This window comes from Epargyreus clarus, unplaced genomic scaffold, assembly GCF_041222505.1.
Source record: "Epargyreus clarus isolate Ecla_fem2 unplaced genomic scaffold, WU_Ecla_fem_2.2 ptg000021l, whole genome shotgun sequence".
Taxonomy (NCBI): domain Eukaryota; kingdom Metazoa; phylum Arthropoda; class Insecta; order Lepidoptera; family Hesperiidae; genus Epargyreus; species Epargyreus clarus.
In genome coordinates, this window is record NW_027332228.1 from 10,739,934 (window position 1) to 10,756,773 (window position 16,840).

At 33.8% G+C, this 16,840-nt stretch overlaps 1 protein-coding gene across 3 annotated transcripts in view; it reads left to right on the plus strand.

Annotated features, from left to right (window-relative positions):
• The window catches only part of LOC140750557 (actin-associated protein FAM107A), a 51,276-nt gene extending 36,194 nt beyond the window's left edge, over positions 1 to 15,082 (plus strand). For all 3 annotated transcript variants that reach the window (XM_073084167.1, XM_073084166.1, XM_073084165.1), the window contains exons 3-4: positions 3,893 to 3,996; positions 12,604 to 15,082. In XM_073084167.1, the coding sequence (XP_072940268.1) occupies positions 3,893 to 3,996; positions 12,604 to 12,752 (253 nt within the window). In that variant the 3' untranslated portion in view covers positions 12,753 to 15,082. The remainder of the gene's footprint in view (positions 1 to 3,892; positions 3,997 to 12,603) is intronic.
• The last annotated feature ends 1,758 nt before the right edge of the window (positions 15,083 to 16,840 follow it).

A 16,840-nucleotide genomic window follows, 5' to 3' on the forward strand; every position in this document is an offset into this window, starting at 1 on the left:
AGCATGCACTACTTTTTAGCTTGAAAATACCGTGGTATATTTCAATTCTGGAATTATCCAAATACATGTAGAGCTTAGAAAGAGGATACAGTTCTCTATCGCATGTTATTAATACATAATAATCAATCGTATCTAATTTTTGCCTATCAAAAGCCTAAATTTGACAATTCCTTTTGTGCAAAAATTTACAGTTTCTCATCGGTAGACATAACATTGGGTACTGATTGGTCCAAACGGGCGTACATAAATATAGAATAGTTATGTGTTGCAGTTCGCTTTACAATATTAGTAAGAACGTTTTGTTTGAGTTTTTGCAAGCATTCGGTGCATTGCCGTCGCAGGTGTGCGACATCCTGCGCCAGTCTATGAACTCGCTATAATTATTGAACATCTGTCGTCCCATCCGCACTTGATACTCGCTCCATACCACAAATTCCGTAAGCAAATTCTTAGTTAAAAGCGTACGTCAAACGCGTTTCGTACGAAGCTTGTAGTTGGGTATAATTGTACGAAGTGTTTTAATGGTAGAAATTGTGAAAGTCGTTTGTTTTATTATTACTTTTCTGTCCCACTACTGGGTAAACATCTTGTAAATTAAGTAGGGTTTGGCCATAGTCAATTACGCTTGGCAGGACTCCACACATCTTTAAGACCTTTTTTTATAAAGCCTCTTAATTCTTAAGGAGTTCTATTTAAAGCTAGAACTGTAAGCTTCACGCTATTGCTTTAAAACGGAAATTTACAACCAAACAGAGAGCGATAGTTGAAGCCACCACGGATCTTGCAACCTGCTTTAGTCTTCCAGGAAAAATACCAAATATAAATACGAAAGCTACATTATGCGAAGCGTCGTTCCCGGCAGGTAAATCATTTTGCCCGAGACGCGTTGACCTGTTGATTCAGTCCATTTCCCTGTTATTTGTGCCTATCGGAGCCTCCTGGTCCCTCATTTCCGCGACGGCTGCGAGTACTGACGGAAGGAAGCAATTCCCAGCCCGTGAGCGGGAATTCAATTCTATATACACCCAGAATATACAGCAAATATGGTTTATTGTTTACCTAAAAATATGTTTTGAGGGTTAGTAGTTATGACAATTTTTTTCTTTCAAAGTTCTTCTTTACTTACTATGGTATGTTTTGAAAATGTAACATGCTTAGGTATGCTATACTTATTTCATTCTTCTTAGTTCGTCTGTTTTATGCCGCGTTTATGTGTTTTGTTTGAAGGCAGACTTTCGCGTGAATTTCAATCTCTAATAGAACTAAAGTCTTATCTGGGGTTAATTACAGATGTCCATGGGTGATAGTGGCAATATATCAGCAGATGCACTGCATGCTTGTTAGATAATTCTATATTGAAAAAAACTCGTTATATTTTTAAAGAGCCTCAATAAGCGTAAGTCGACAAAGTTTTAATTAATTTTTAATTGAATATTCGCGAGGTCACGTGAATCCATCGATCTCATTTGAAATCGATAGGTTCGTATCGCGCAACCACTTATCTAGTTTACAATCAGCGTCGTGGAAATTGTGACGATATCGATTACAAAATTGCAAGAACCATGTAGGTGACCGATCGAGATTTCCTGATATGTAAGCTGGCTGAGCCAGATATCGCAAATCGCAAAAATACTCGCCTCTCCGCCTCAAAGAGTTCGTTGATTAAATGCGATTTAGTATGAAATGAGTTCAAATTCAAATTCAAATCTCATTTATTCAAAATTGATTCATATAGAATACTTTTTGAAAGTCAACAAACTACCACCGCTTCGGAAGGTATTTCGCTATGGAGAAGAAGCGGCGCAAGAAACTCCATACGTGTGCATATTTGCATCTTTTAAAGAGTACTGCTTGTTCTCTATATGGCAACCTACATTGGATATGAAAATAGAACATTTGTACAAGCCAGGCTGTAATACAAGCGGCAATGTGCCGTGAACTCGACAGTAATTAGCTGAAATTAAATCGGGCTGACGTTGTTTTTTTTTTTTTTTTTTTTTTTTTTTATAATATAAGAGTAGCAGACGAGCATGCAGTCCACCTGATGGGAAATGGCTACTGCCGCCCATGGACATCTGTAATCAACCCCAGATAGGATTAGATATTCCTACCTGAGGTCGGCCACAGATGCGCCGCTACCCCTGAGGACTAAGCTGGAACGCCTCGGAAAAGTCTGTCTCCCTTACCACACCCTTCAAACCGGAACACAGCAGCGCTTAACACTGCTGTTATTAGGCAGAAATAGGTGTGGCGGTGGTGCCGCCGGAGTCGAACCACAAAGGGTTCTACCACCTTCAACCTGTTATGGCGGCAATCACACTCCAGTTAAAATTATAACTACTTTGCTATGTTCATAAATATGCTACAGGAATTTATTATTAAACGCTCAAATAATTGATTTCAAATATATTATAATAATAATTTAATTAAAATATTTTTTAGCGAAAAGCAGTTTTTACGTTTTTGTGGAAGGGTGTGGATGCCCGCTGATTATCATAATTATGACGCGATCATCTTTGTTTAGCAACGCATCTGTAATGGGCTTCAGGCAAAACCTATGGTATACATAATGTTTTTACGGATTATCTATGGGTAGCAGTGACCTTACTATTGATTGACAGCACGTTCATATGCTACTTGAATTAAAAAAACATAAGCCCCTGTTCTAGAATGTTCAATTTGAGAACGTAACCAATTGTATCGATTTCTTACGTCACGATTCATTCTGCGTACGGGAGCACTCGTAAACTTAAAGATTGCAAATAAACAACACTAGCCGCAATTTGGCATTGAATTTAATAGCATTCTCCAGAGAGGATATATTATTACTCATTGGTTTAGAACTATCCGGTGTTAGTGAATCACTCGAACTTCAGATACTATTTTTATTAAACACCAGATGTTCCTCGTGTGACGCGGAAGGCGTAGTACTGTAACGCAATATGTAACATTTATATTTATTGTAATACATCTTGCTGCTTATTGCGTAACAATAGGCATGAAATATGCTTAGAGTATTAATGACAGCTGCATAATAAAACAACCGCATTTGACGTCAACGATAGTCCACACGTGAAAGTTTATGCGTGAGAAAGCTTATTAAGCTCTGAATTAACTGAACATACTAAATCTTGTAGGTACTATTTTCGTCTTGATAGATGAAGATTGATCCATTATTGAAGCCCATTTATTCATTATGCCTTTAATCGTAATTGACGTATCTAATTGCCTGATAGTTGCTAGTCTTTGTGGTTATTATTAACTTTTTGTATTGATTCTTTGTGGGAGCATTTTAATGTGATGTGTAAGTTATAAATGGGTCTGCCCATCTGACATTGAATAGCCACTGACAATAACCGACATCTGCAACAAATCCTATTTCTATAGATTTCTACCTGAATCAATCGCAGATGCGTTGCTGCTGTGAACTAAGTCAAAATTCCTCAAGTTATTTTTCTTACATCCTAGCAGACGTGGACAAGTAGAACAGATTAATGTAAAGATAAAAATTAAGGAGTAAGTTTAAGGTATTTTATGGCTACTAATACTCGTCTATTACTGCAATTAGAAGGTACTAAAAAAATCAATCAACTCAAACATTTGTAATCGGAAAGCGTAATTTTTGTCACGCTCTTTCCACCTATGAAAAACATGCTAAGCTGTAAATTCAATTGTTTTAGATAACAGCGCTATTTGAATAATTATTATCAGTAAAAGCAGACATTGCCTTATATGGTAGCGCAAAATTTCATGATAAGATGCGTAGGTAGCCTTATCACTTACAGTACATATACTAAATTATATTGTATCTTAATTAAATAAAATATCTGATAAGATTATTCAATTTATCATGTCAATGTACGTTTTAACGGATGTCGATTATATGTTTCAGAGGGAAGAATGTCCTCAATCAGAAGAGTGAACTGCAAAAGGCACTTTCGAAACACAAAGAGAAGCAGCTAATGAACCAAATAAAGGAGCACAGAGAAACACCAGGTAACTCAATATTTTAGGTGCATTTTAAATGTATTCTTTTCTCGTTATAATACGGAAAATATACGTAAGGTGGTAGGTAAAACAAGAATGTTTCGACCCTATGGTTCGACAAAAAACGTGCCATCACCACACTTAAGGCAAAAAGGGCTGTTGATTTACATATGAGAGGACTATCTTAACAGTCAAGATTCCAATGCATCGATGATCGGCTTCAGGTAAAACCACTGTTATAGAACGAGTAGAGTCTGCTTGCTTGCTTGTTTTCTACTTGAATATTATAGAAAAAAATACATGGAAACAGTAGTTATCATAATAATATTGATATTAAAAATAATGAACACAAACAAGTCTCTATATGATATGGTTAATTGGAATCGCGGGTTCACTCACCTCATTAATTTAACCAACACGCGTAATACGAAATATAAAACAAAAGTATGCGATAATAAATTAATTATACAGTTTAGAGATACTGAATAAGAAATAAATAAATACGACGGAAGTAAGAATTTATTTTCTATGCTTTAAAACCAATCAATTATTATATGCGCAATACTCGTACGCTATACAATATTGATTATGAGCAAATATTCAAATGTTGTAACTTGTAACGGCCAGGGACGTAACCGCAACCTTTGACACGTTTTCGTAACCGTTCGGAATGTCTAATGGTCCTAGCAGACATGCTACTAGCATGGCGACTTTCCGCGTAGTCGTGGTTTTGATTTTGCGTTTCAGCGACTGCCCTAATGTTACATCACGTATTTGCGTTTAACTGGTATGTCGAACGTTAAGGTCTTGGTTGCGTTTGCTCGCTACCTCTACCTTTCAAAAAGCAGTAAAATCGTCGGTAACTGGTTCTATAAGTAGCACGTCTGTAAGGGCCCTAATTACATGAATGAGATAAATTTATGCCACCTGTACAACACATAACATGCATACAGTGACGCAATGTAGTTTGCACATACTCGGGGTATGTCGCGTATATTATGTTGAACAAATTTTGTTATCTCTACCGTATGTAATCTTCGCGAACGTCGTAAATCTGTGGTGGATGTATAGGTATACATATGTAGTGTTAAACAGTAGATATCAACATTTAATCTCGTTTAAAATTATCTTGCGGACTGTTTTGTTAAAATGTCTGAAGAGTTAAATAGGAGGAATAAATAAAATGGAAATTTAAAATAAAAGTAGAGCACTTTTTTACTTACGTGTCATAAGCAGTTTTAAAGTATTATAAAACTGCTTATGACAGTGTAGTATTTTTGGTATTGCGCTTATGAATTTTTGAGGTTATTGTTAAAGATGAAAATATATATTATAATACACTCTAGTATGTTTACAATGAGGTCAGTCAATGACCTCTACTAAACTAGCTAACAAAACGTACAGATTAAAATTAAAATGTTATTCTGAAAATATGGTATATTAATACCAGTATATACGAATACGTACTTAAATATCTAGACAGCAGTAACAACGCAGCTAGACCTAAGCGTTTTGTGCTCTTTACGACACAAAAAGTCATCGAGTCGCGCCGTTCCGTATCCGATACAATTGCAATGGAGTCGTCGACTGAATGGCCGAGTTCGCCATGCACCACGTCCGGTGCACTACCTCATTATATTTCGTACGTTATGATGTTATCGCGATATATTCCGATATTTTCATATTATGCACACTTTGCATGCATATTCGATAATATGTATGCACACGACGTGTAAGATTTTACATAATATGTGTATGATTGCGTTAGCCTAATTTTCGCTTATTTATCACCATATTCATTAACGCATCTATGTCATGCTGGAAACGGATCTCATAATTAAAATGGTTTGAGCCACAATCTATTACAATGGCCAAGTGCGGATTAGTAGATTTTAAAAACGCACCTTTAAGAACTTTGTGTTTGTGTAGATCAGGCAGGAAACAAATGTTTCCTCAGCACGTTTTCCTTCACCGTAAAGCATGTGATAATTCATTTGTTAGATTCACATAAGTTAAAAATGGTATTCAGAAATAGGCGTGTATGCCAATGTAACCACTACATTGTCATTAAACTCGATTAAAAATCATTTTCACATAGTTTTTTTCGTATTATACGTATAATGAGAACATTGAGAACGATATGGGTGATGTTTCATAGTTAATTGGATACTAAGTATGCCAAGTTAGTTATTGCTCACGCAACCTTGTTTGAAGGACGACCAGTTACAAACATAAGGCCAGCGTGTAAGTCCGACCTTCAGAGATAGCGCTTCTCAAGGAAGGCTCTTAATAAAACGACTACTTATTATTCATTGCTTATTTTACCTTAGACAATGATACATATAACGTCGTTAATCAACAAGACAAACTTTCACCTGCTACTTCATTCGCGGAAAATTAAGATTACCTAAAATATAATTACAACAAAATGTGTTGTATTAAAACACTTTCCGCGGAAAAACATTTAGATATGCCATATGTCATGGGATCGGTCAAATAGTATTGCAATTTTACGATCTCTCATATACACTACCATAATTTTAATCAATGTGACTATTTGTACAGGTACTGGACTAATAAATTATATTTATTCGTACATTTATTCAATTTTTTTTTTAATATATTTATTCGTACATTTATTCAATTGGTTAGGTTAGGTTTTTTTTTTTTAATATATTTATTCGTACATTTATTCAATTGGTTAGGTTAGGTTAGGTTTTTTTTTTTTTTTAAATATATTTATTCGTACATTTATTCAATTGGTTAGGTTAGGTTAGGTTTTTTTTTTTTAAATATATTTATTTGTACATTTATTCAATTGGTTAGCTTAGGTTTTTTTTTTTAAATTGAATTCGAACGGGCTGATGGCGATCGACGTCATTTTTTGATGTTAAGAGCTTAGTTTCTAAAATCGATCGGTAGAGCCGTTTAAAAGTTATTAAAAAAAAAACATTTCAAAAAAAATTTTTTTTTTTGTTTTTTTGAGATTTCTCAAAATCTACCGGTTCGAATCGGATAATAATAAATTGTTTGTCCAGTACCCGTATTAATAATTATAAATTATTCGTACGGTAACCGTATTAATAGACTCAGCCAATTTTAATATACATACACATTATACATGTTATATATTAAACTGGTAACTATTTAAACTCACTTCCTTTTATTTTAAAATTAGACTCAAATCTCTTGTATTTCTAAAGAGTTTTCACATTGAGGATTCAAAAGATATTTTTATACATCATCATCGAACTGTTTATCATTTACGTACATTATTCATACCTATACCTACTTTGTATTGTATGGAGGTCTAAGGTCATGACTCACAAGAAATATACCTTCAGCAATAATTAATTATGAGAAGCTAAAAGTCACGGACAACAATATTATTTTGCTGTCGTATAATAATTGTGTCCTTTTTTGCCACTTCAATATTATTTTAATTTGGAAAAAAATATATAATGAAGGAAAAATAAAGGATGTTTATATATAAAATACACCCAAACTAGAATTAGCACCCTACAAATTAGCACTCTCCTACGAATGCTGTAGTATGACACACATATTATATCGTATAAGGAATTCATTCTAATAAGCATAATATAGGTATGTGATGAAAATTAACGAATATATAATTATTGAAATATTGATTCAAGTACACCACTGCTGGGCACAAGTCTCTTAGAAAGTAGGGAGTCGATACTCCACAACCCTGTCGGTGTGCGGATTGGTTGACTTCATGCACTTTTGAAAACGTTTTTAGAAAGTTTTCAGGCTATGTAGAGGCCCTAACGATGTTTTCTTACTTTGTTTTTTTTTTTATTGTTAAAGGATGTTATAATTCCTTTTCAGAGTACTGTACCCTTGGTATGAGTTTTTACGTTTTGCATTGGTATTTGTTTATATATTTGCCCATACATATCCAATCAGCGCTCCTAGCGGGTTGTATCAGAATTGATTGGAAATATATGGGAAATACGTAAACAAAAACAAAAAGCAAAACTCTGATATTCCTGCTATAACAATAAAACAAACAAACAACCCGTGAACAATAAAAACACAAGTGTATCTCAATTGTAATACATTTACGAATCGTCAAACAAGTGGTTGGAATCTCGTCAGACCCGAAGCACCCCGAAGCATCTGACTTCGGGATATCGTATTTAATCGCGGGTCTGCGTTTTGGTTTTTTCCTCGCATATTTGGACGGGAACTTTATCCGGTCGTACAGTTGCAGGTGCACTCACGGCCGTTCACCTCACTGCCACTAATTAGAATTGGTACCTGTTTTTATACAAATTCTTCTGCGTTTATCGTTGTTTCTTTGTTTAGATTTTTAAGATGTTTTGTTACAATGAGTATGTCATTCTTGCAATTAATGTCATGCGGCTTCTCAATCAGAAAAAACTTAATCTTATATAACCTTTTTGTAATAGAATATTTCAATCCTTTCTGTCCGTCTTATCATCCATTGATGAGGGGTTCGAGTCCTTTCCGAATCCGGAATAATCTACTAAACCCCATCCATGGCCTTTTAGGTGACAGCAATAGATATCACAAAAAAGTAAGTCTATTCTCCGAAAGTTCTTAAAATAAAATTATCAATCACCATTGCATAATGCAAGAAAGGGGGTCTTTCTTTATAATTCATGTAGCAATATATTCATTATTGATTACCAAAATATCTTACCTATTCAGACTTACGTAGCAACATTTATTAATAACGGGACTTCTTGACTCGTACTTATGAGTTAATCTGTGAATGACATTATGTAACTTGTTTACCTTCCGTTAATTAAACATTCCATTGTTATTTCTGTTATGATTATTTATTACTAGAACCTTACTCAAAATATCTACTTATTTAAATTTGTTTATGTGTAAATAAAATAGGTAGGTACATAATGGTTCAAGGCCCATTAGATAGTCATTAAGATCTGTCTGATAAGTTAACAAATGAGTAGCTTTATTGGAACAAAACATTCTTAAATGATTTTTAATAGGGGATTTAATAATCATACTGAGCACCACCAGAATCATTAATCTTAATGTCTAAGAGACGATGATGATTAAATATAATAATCATGATATCTAAGTATATTTATTGTTCAACAGCCCTAAGTGGAATGATTACCCCTTGTCTGTGGACGTCAATGACCAACTGGATGAAAGTGAAATTGCATATTCGTTTCCCTTTCTGAAAGGCGATCGTTGTATAAAATTACTTTGAATAATAAGCAATAACTATCGTTCAAAGAAGGTGGAATGTATGTAGGCATTGTTAATTCCAATAAATATGTAAACGGAATTGCATATTAATTAGGCAAAACCGAGAGTGGTTATTGCCCCTTACTCGGTGGGCGGTAGAGCCTATTCAGGCGAGCCCAGGGGAGTTTGCTCGAAGCCAAACAGAATATCAACACTGTATCGTAGCCTAATAAACTTAAGGAAAGATCCGTGACCAATACTGATATATTTATAAATCAAATTAATTATTTTGTTTTTAAAATATCAGTAAATATAGATAATACCGGCGATAATAATATTCCTTCATGTTTTGCTTCACTTGGCGTGTCATTCAAAGTCAAATGGATATTAGCATAACGAATACATTAGCACTCGATCTACATATTTTAAAATATTGTGAAATGACATGGTTTTAGTAGAACGGCTCTAACAATAAATTTTTAACAACAAGAGGTATTTGTTAGTCGTAAATCGGCAAGAATCTATAGGTTCTCACTATATCTTATCAGAAATTGTTGCACTTGACTGCTTAGGAATGTATTCATTCATGTTTCAACATTGTGTTATTTTGTTTAGTGCGTAGTATAAAATAATAATGTTGAACAAGTAATTAATTAAAAAATCAAAAAACCCGACTGCACTATAAAGCTAAAGTCGAATTTCCAAAAACTGTGAAATAGGCGTTTTATTATTTTTATCCAGAAAGCCAAATACATAGTTTTATAGAAGGTATCTGCTTAAAAATCAAAAGATCTTCAAACAATATTATCCTGTTTTATCCTCGTAGAGCTCATTTACGCTATATAAATACCCTATGAGTAAATTTCGAGCACTCTAAAGTACAGCGGTTTTCCTTTGCGTTTATCTTTATCACAGCAGCACTACTCATTTAGTCAGACAGTCATCTCAATATGTTTTATATATGTATATATTATATAATGTATGTGTAATATCTTTTAAGTTCCTTTATTTTGATACCCTACTCGATAGGTTTGGATATTTTTTTTAAAACGTGTTACTATTTCGCAAAAAAATATCCACCATTTACGATCTATAAAAGATCTATCCGGTGGTTATTACCTCGTTGGGGTAGAATTTCATTATTTTTATCGAACAAGCCTGATACAACATTGTAAGTGTTTGCTTCAAAATTGACGGTTGTTCAAATGAACTTTTAACCCTTATTTTACCCTCTACGGGGTTGATTTTTCGGGAGGGGATGGGGAGGTGTGTTCTTGTTCCTACCCAGAAAGCCAAATACTAAATTTTATAGTAGTTGCTTCAAAATTAAAGGATTTCAAAAAAACTGTTTTTCCCTATTTTACCCTCTTAGGGGCGGAATTTCCAAAAAGCTTTTCTTAGTATTTATTTACGCTATATAGCAAACTCATGTGCAAAATTTCAGAACTCTAAGTTGAGCGATTTTGGCTGTACGTTGATTTTTGAAAAATGAAAAAGTCATTTAATTAGTCAGTCAGTCAGCCATCTTGCTGTTTTATACATATACAAATATATTTTTATAATCTACGTTTAATTTACTTTCATTTCATATCCCACTCGATAGGTTCGGTTAACTTTTTTTTTTAAATTTGTTACTATTTCGCGCCAAAAATTCACCCTTTTGATTTTTTTTTCTAACACCTATCTAAGGACACTCGGGTCATTGAGATGAATGTAATGACACATTAACTGTCGAAATTTATCCAGCCGTTTGTTAGATCGGATCAAATAAAGAAAGACAAACATACAAGATACGCGCGAAAAACATAACCCTTCCTTGGCAGTCGGGTAAAAAAGATTAAATACATAGGTCTATAATATAGTGGACAGCGACAAAACTTTCATAAGAAGACTTCAGAACCATCTTGGGTTGATTGACGGATCAAATACAAGACTACTACTAATTGGGAATAACTATGAAACTTTTCCTTCGCACGTCCGGCGTATTGCTACCATTTATAGTTGAATGTTTTCGTAACTACTGACGGTGGCATTTGTCTGTGAAAGCGTTTTACTCACAATTTTACAATTAAGAAGCATGTGGTTAGTCTCCGGCGGCATTAATGCCACTCCTATTTCTGCCTAATAACAGCAAATTTGGCGCTGCTGTGTTCTGGTTTAAAGGGTGTGGTAAGGGAGAGAAGAGGGAGGATATTTTTCCGAGGCGTTCTAGCTTAATCCTCAGGGGTAGCGGCGCATCTGTGGCTCACCTCAGGTAGGAATATCTCATCCTATCTGGGGTTGTTTACAGATGTCTATAGGTGGCAGTAGCTACTTACCATCAAGTTGATTGCTCGTTTGCTACTCCTATATTATAAAAAAAGACATAATTTAAAATTACATACGACTATTTATAATTAATTTAATCTTGGCATTACGGGGTTATTATGCTGATTTATTGTAGAAATATTCATAATTTTAATATGGCTTAGGTGCTTAATATTAAATTTGCATTGAATTATTAAAATTTAATTTTAATGCATCAAAAGTGTTACATGGACAACAAAATTCTTAATTCGATTATATTATTGCAATAATTGATCCAAATTTGCATCTCAAATTGTGTTTTTACGTTAAGTTGATGATTATAATATGCAACGAGTATTGACTAAACAGTTTTCGAGTCAATATATTAGTATGTTAAAATATTAAATGGAAAAATCGTTTGAAGAAAGTTAGGGAATTAAAAGGGTTGCAAATTAATGCCAATTATGTTATTTTATTCTCTAAGTTGTAAGTAGCTTACGATTATGCAGCTCGGGTGGGTATTGGTTATTACTGCCTGGAGAAATAAATTATCCTAATTTATCCCAAATTAAATCAGAGTTCTCGCTAAGATTGATTACTGACACTTTGCTTATTTTTTCTACTTTCAACCCGTATATTTAGCGTTTGATACTGCCGTTATTAGGTAGAAAAAGGAGTGGGGGTGATTCGTTCGGGTTGTAATGTAATGTTCTACTACATTTTAAATTGAAAAAAAATATATAATAAAACTAGCTGACCCGGCAAACGTCGTGTTGCCATATAAAAAAAATGTTAAGGGTGTGCAACCCTTATCACTCAGACGTATGAAAAATAGATCGTAGCCGATTCTCAGACCTACTGAATATGCATATATAATTTGGTGAATATCGCTAAAGCCGTTTCGGAGGAGTACGGTAATTAACATTGTGACACGAGAATTTTATATACATATAAGAACCTTTTCCCATAGACAAAATTATGAATCTAAACCATTCTCAAGTCCTCTTGAACACACAACAAATTTCATCAAAATCAGTCCAGTCGTTTAGGAGGAGTTCAGTGACATACACACGCACATAAGAAATATATATAAAGATTAACGTATATATTTTCAAATTGCAGAGCTAGAGCGCGCCATAGCGGAGCGCGCGCGGCGTTTGGAGGCAGCGGAGCCGGTGGCGGAGAGCGACCCCGCCACCAACCCCACGCTGCAGGAGGTGCGCGCGCGCTTGCGTCACGCCGCGCCCTCCGCCGCCGCCTCCGCGCACTGAGCCTCTCCACACTTGGACCATACGTGACGTCACTCCAGTCTCCCTCGCACCATAGCGACTTCCAGCCCTCAGCTCTGCTTCATCATCATCATCATTACTGTCCCACTGCTGGGAACGGGTCTCCTCTCAGAATGAGAAATCATAATTCTCAGCTCTGCTTATCATCTAGCAAAAGATCCCAGAAGTTTCACCGTTTACCCATTGTACCTACTCGCATCTAGAGGTACCTATGAGTTACTGTTTTTATTTGAGATTCAAAGTGAAGTCTCATTCAGAAATGGTCTAAATGAGACTTCACTTTTAAGATCTTCGTCTTCAAGTATACCTAATTCTACTTTAAAGTTCCAAAATATGATTTCTATTACTCACACTTTTGCAGTATGCGATGTTCAAATGAAATCATTTCTGTAGAAAAAACTTAAGAAGTCAAATATGATAAATGAAACTAAATATTAATCTCATATGTATGGGCTATTGGAGAAACCTACTTACTTGTTTAAGATCAATGAAGCTTCTAGGTTTATATTTTTGGTTGGGTAAACTCAGTTGGGTGGGGTTTCTTTGCATATAATGGATAAGGTCGAAGGAACAATGTACTGGATGACTGAGAATGTATACATCTGTCTTGGGTATATAATATACACATGTTTAATATATCAATGACTTCAATACGGTGGTTAAGGCAGCAAGATTTTCTAGTCGGAATATTCCGAAATAACTTAAGTTATTGATGTATTAAATGTACGTAACTTCTTATTATTTAGTCATCTGTTATTCTTATTCTGAATTTGAATCTAAGAAAACTGTTCACATTTTTTCTTTTTCTTGGTATGCCAAAGGCAAAGGCAATGTATGTCTGTTATGAAAACGCAGATTTAGATATTTAAACTTTTTTTTAATTAGCATGTTACTTTTTAAAGGAAAATAAAACATTGACGTTAAAATATGAACGGTGTAGCACCATCTATTGTCATCGTGTGGTACTATGCGATGTGTTCGTATGAAACTAGATGTCGCTGTTTACATTAATAAAGATGTAACATAAAAACTTTGAAACGCATTTAAAACGAAAAAAATGTTTGAGTTGAAATTATAAATCTTTGTAATATGCTTTGATCGCAATGTTGTTGTGTCTAATTATTATTGGTTATTTTTAATATTAAGTGGTAAGAGCCGGTTTATTCTGTAATTTATCATCGATACTAAGTCACTATAAGTGTCACAAAATATCAAGTTTTAAGTCATAATGTATAGTGTAGGTATTGTTTTAAGTTATTATTTTAGCACATCGTTTTATAGATCGACAACTTTTGTTGTGTTCCATAGGCGCTTATTCGGAATAAGGGCGCTTTCAGTATAGACGATTTTAAGTAAAGTAATATCGCACGACAATCAACCGGTTGTCGTACAAGTTAGTTTGTTTATTGATTTATTCCTACAAAATAACTTGACATTAGATATACGGGAGCAGTCCGTCGTACATCCGTTAGCAGGACGACAGCATTGTGATTACAATGTCTTTCAATTTTATAACAAAAATCTTATTGGATACTAACTACGTGTTGCTGGCAACACAAAACAGCAACAACTTTATTTTATTGCCTAATTATCACTTTCATTTTACTTTTCATAATACGGCAAAAAAAATATAACTTGAAAAAGACGACAGCCGTCTTGTTGTCGCGCGACAGCCAGACTTTAATGGTCTAATGTGAAAACGCCCTAATAGTAAAAAATTTTTGTTACCATATAACATTGGATTGTGATTAGTTATTGTATCACTGACTGAGGAATCGACTGTGTGAGCTAATGATAAGGGTAATGTCGACTTCAACAAGAGAACTATTTTTTTAAACTTTTTAACATTGTGTGTTTCGTGGTAGAGTTCATTTGTGTGCACTTAGAGCGGGCCTGCCTCGGGTACTAAATTTTGAAAATTGCTTTAATATTTAAATGAATTAATCGTTTTTTTTCGTGAAAATATTATATACAAATACACTGACTTTTTCTTCATACACGATAAAAATATTTTTACAATTATTTAACCTGTATTTAGTCAGAATTTTCTCTCTTTATTCTATCGTTTGAATCTTAAAAATGTTTAATAAATTAATGTTAAAGTAGTTTCAGTGTTTAATAAATTATATTTATATACCCATGTAATCGAAGTCAAAAAGTATCGTGACTTTTCAAATAGAAATGAAAATATTAGCGCCTGATGCGTGCCTGCACTCACTATTCTTGTTAAGCTCCTTGTAGAGTCCGTGCCAAACTGCTAGTCCGCTCTGAATATAGGAACGAGTCGCGTCGCAACAGTAAATTGCAGATATTAACGGACGAAGACACCGGCCGCGGGTACCCTTACGTTGCTACGGAGTATATGCTTGTAGTTGTGTTCGACCTCATTGGCTCTCTGACTGACACCTGCGCGCATTAACTTCAAAGCGGACTTGAAGATTGGCGCGGACTTTACCTACTAATCACGTAGATATATTATTAATAGGAGTTATTCATGTAAAGTAGAAGATATTAAACCTTTATTATTATAGCAACTAGTTCGATGTTGAAAATTACAAAACGTATGAACGCCGCGAGCGACATACGTTTATATTTTATAAAGAGTGTAGAAATCTTATGAATGTTAGAGTTTACAGAAATATTCCCACAGTATAACTATTTACATAATAATATTTAGCGCGAAATGCTCTTATTCTCCCAAATACCAAAAATAGTTGACCACTAGGTGATGTTTGATCGAAGTGTTCATGAAAGTGATAGAAAAAATATTTTTTATATTTACCTATATGTGAAACCTATAGAGAACCTATTGTCTTTGAACGTTCTTATAAGTATTAGAATTAAATTATCTAGTACCTAGACCTCACACTATTGTAGCTAACCCAAATCGCTGCGAGTGCAAATAGCTCTATATTTTTTTAATATTTCCGTCATGATTTTACATTTCGTATTATTTCCCTTGATATTAATTCTTCATATCTTCTTGACTCCACCCTATACTCTTTCTTTCTCTGTGGTTATATGCAAATTAAAATTTAACAAAATTATTTTTACTAAAAATATATATTTTCTAATAATGTTCCTTCCACGAATCATAATATAACCCTTGTGTTCTAATGTTATAAAAATTGTGTTATGTTAAATTTTATAGACTTATTCCCAAATATCTATATGATATTATACAAACGAGTGAATTTCTTAATTCATTAAAATGAATAGATTAAAAATATCTATGTATTTAATTTAATATTATAGAGCGCCTAGAGTCAATGAAGAGTCTTTTTTTTGAAAAGAACATTTTGCTATCATGAAATAGAGCATTTAGCACGCACAGCGACAATAGTGGATTTAATAATAAAATAAATAATTAATATAGAATCGACAGGAATTTCATAAACTTTAATCACATCACATCCCTTTTATTGACATAATTAGCGTGAAGTTTTTTCGTAGCGTTTGATGTTTATAGATACAATGTTTATGATAGTTCTTTTAAGGATTATAATTATTTTACAATATGATTCGTATAAAGACTTTCGGGTTAACAACGTTAATTAAGAATATGACGTCACAAGTCTAGCTAAGATTTAACGAAATATTTTTTTACTAACCGACTCCCCAAAGGAAAGAGGTTATCTATTCGTCTTGTATATTTTTCCTAGGTCTGGTTGAAATATGACATGCCGTATCAAAAATCGTGATTATAACGAAAAATCAATTTTTGAAACCTTTCATTTGGTTTATCTGGAAATATAACAAAGTCAAAGTTTATAGTCAATACAATGGCAGCTGTTAAATCACGATATATTCTTAGATTCTTTATGTTTTTTGTAAATGAATGAAATGAATGTGTATTACTTTCTTACGTTGTTTCTAGAAAGTGTTTATATGGTTATATTATTCTAAAATTACACAAAATAGAATCTCTAATTTTCATATTAAAAAATATAGTATAGACATACCTACTATTAAATTTTATATCCGGCTGTTATTGGATTGGTAAATAGAAGTAATTTTACATTCTAAAATTGTATTCTATATTTTCCTTCTAGTCCCACGTACGGAAACTA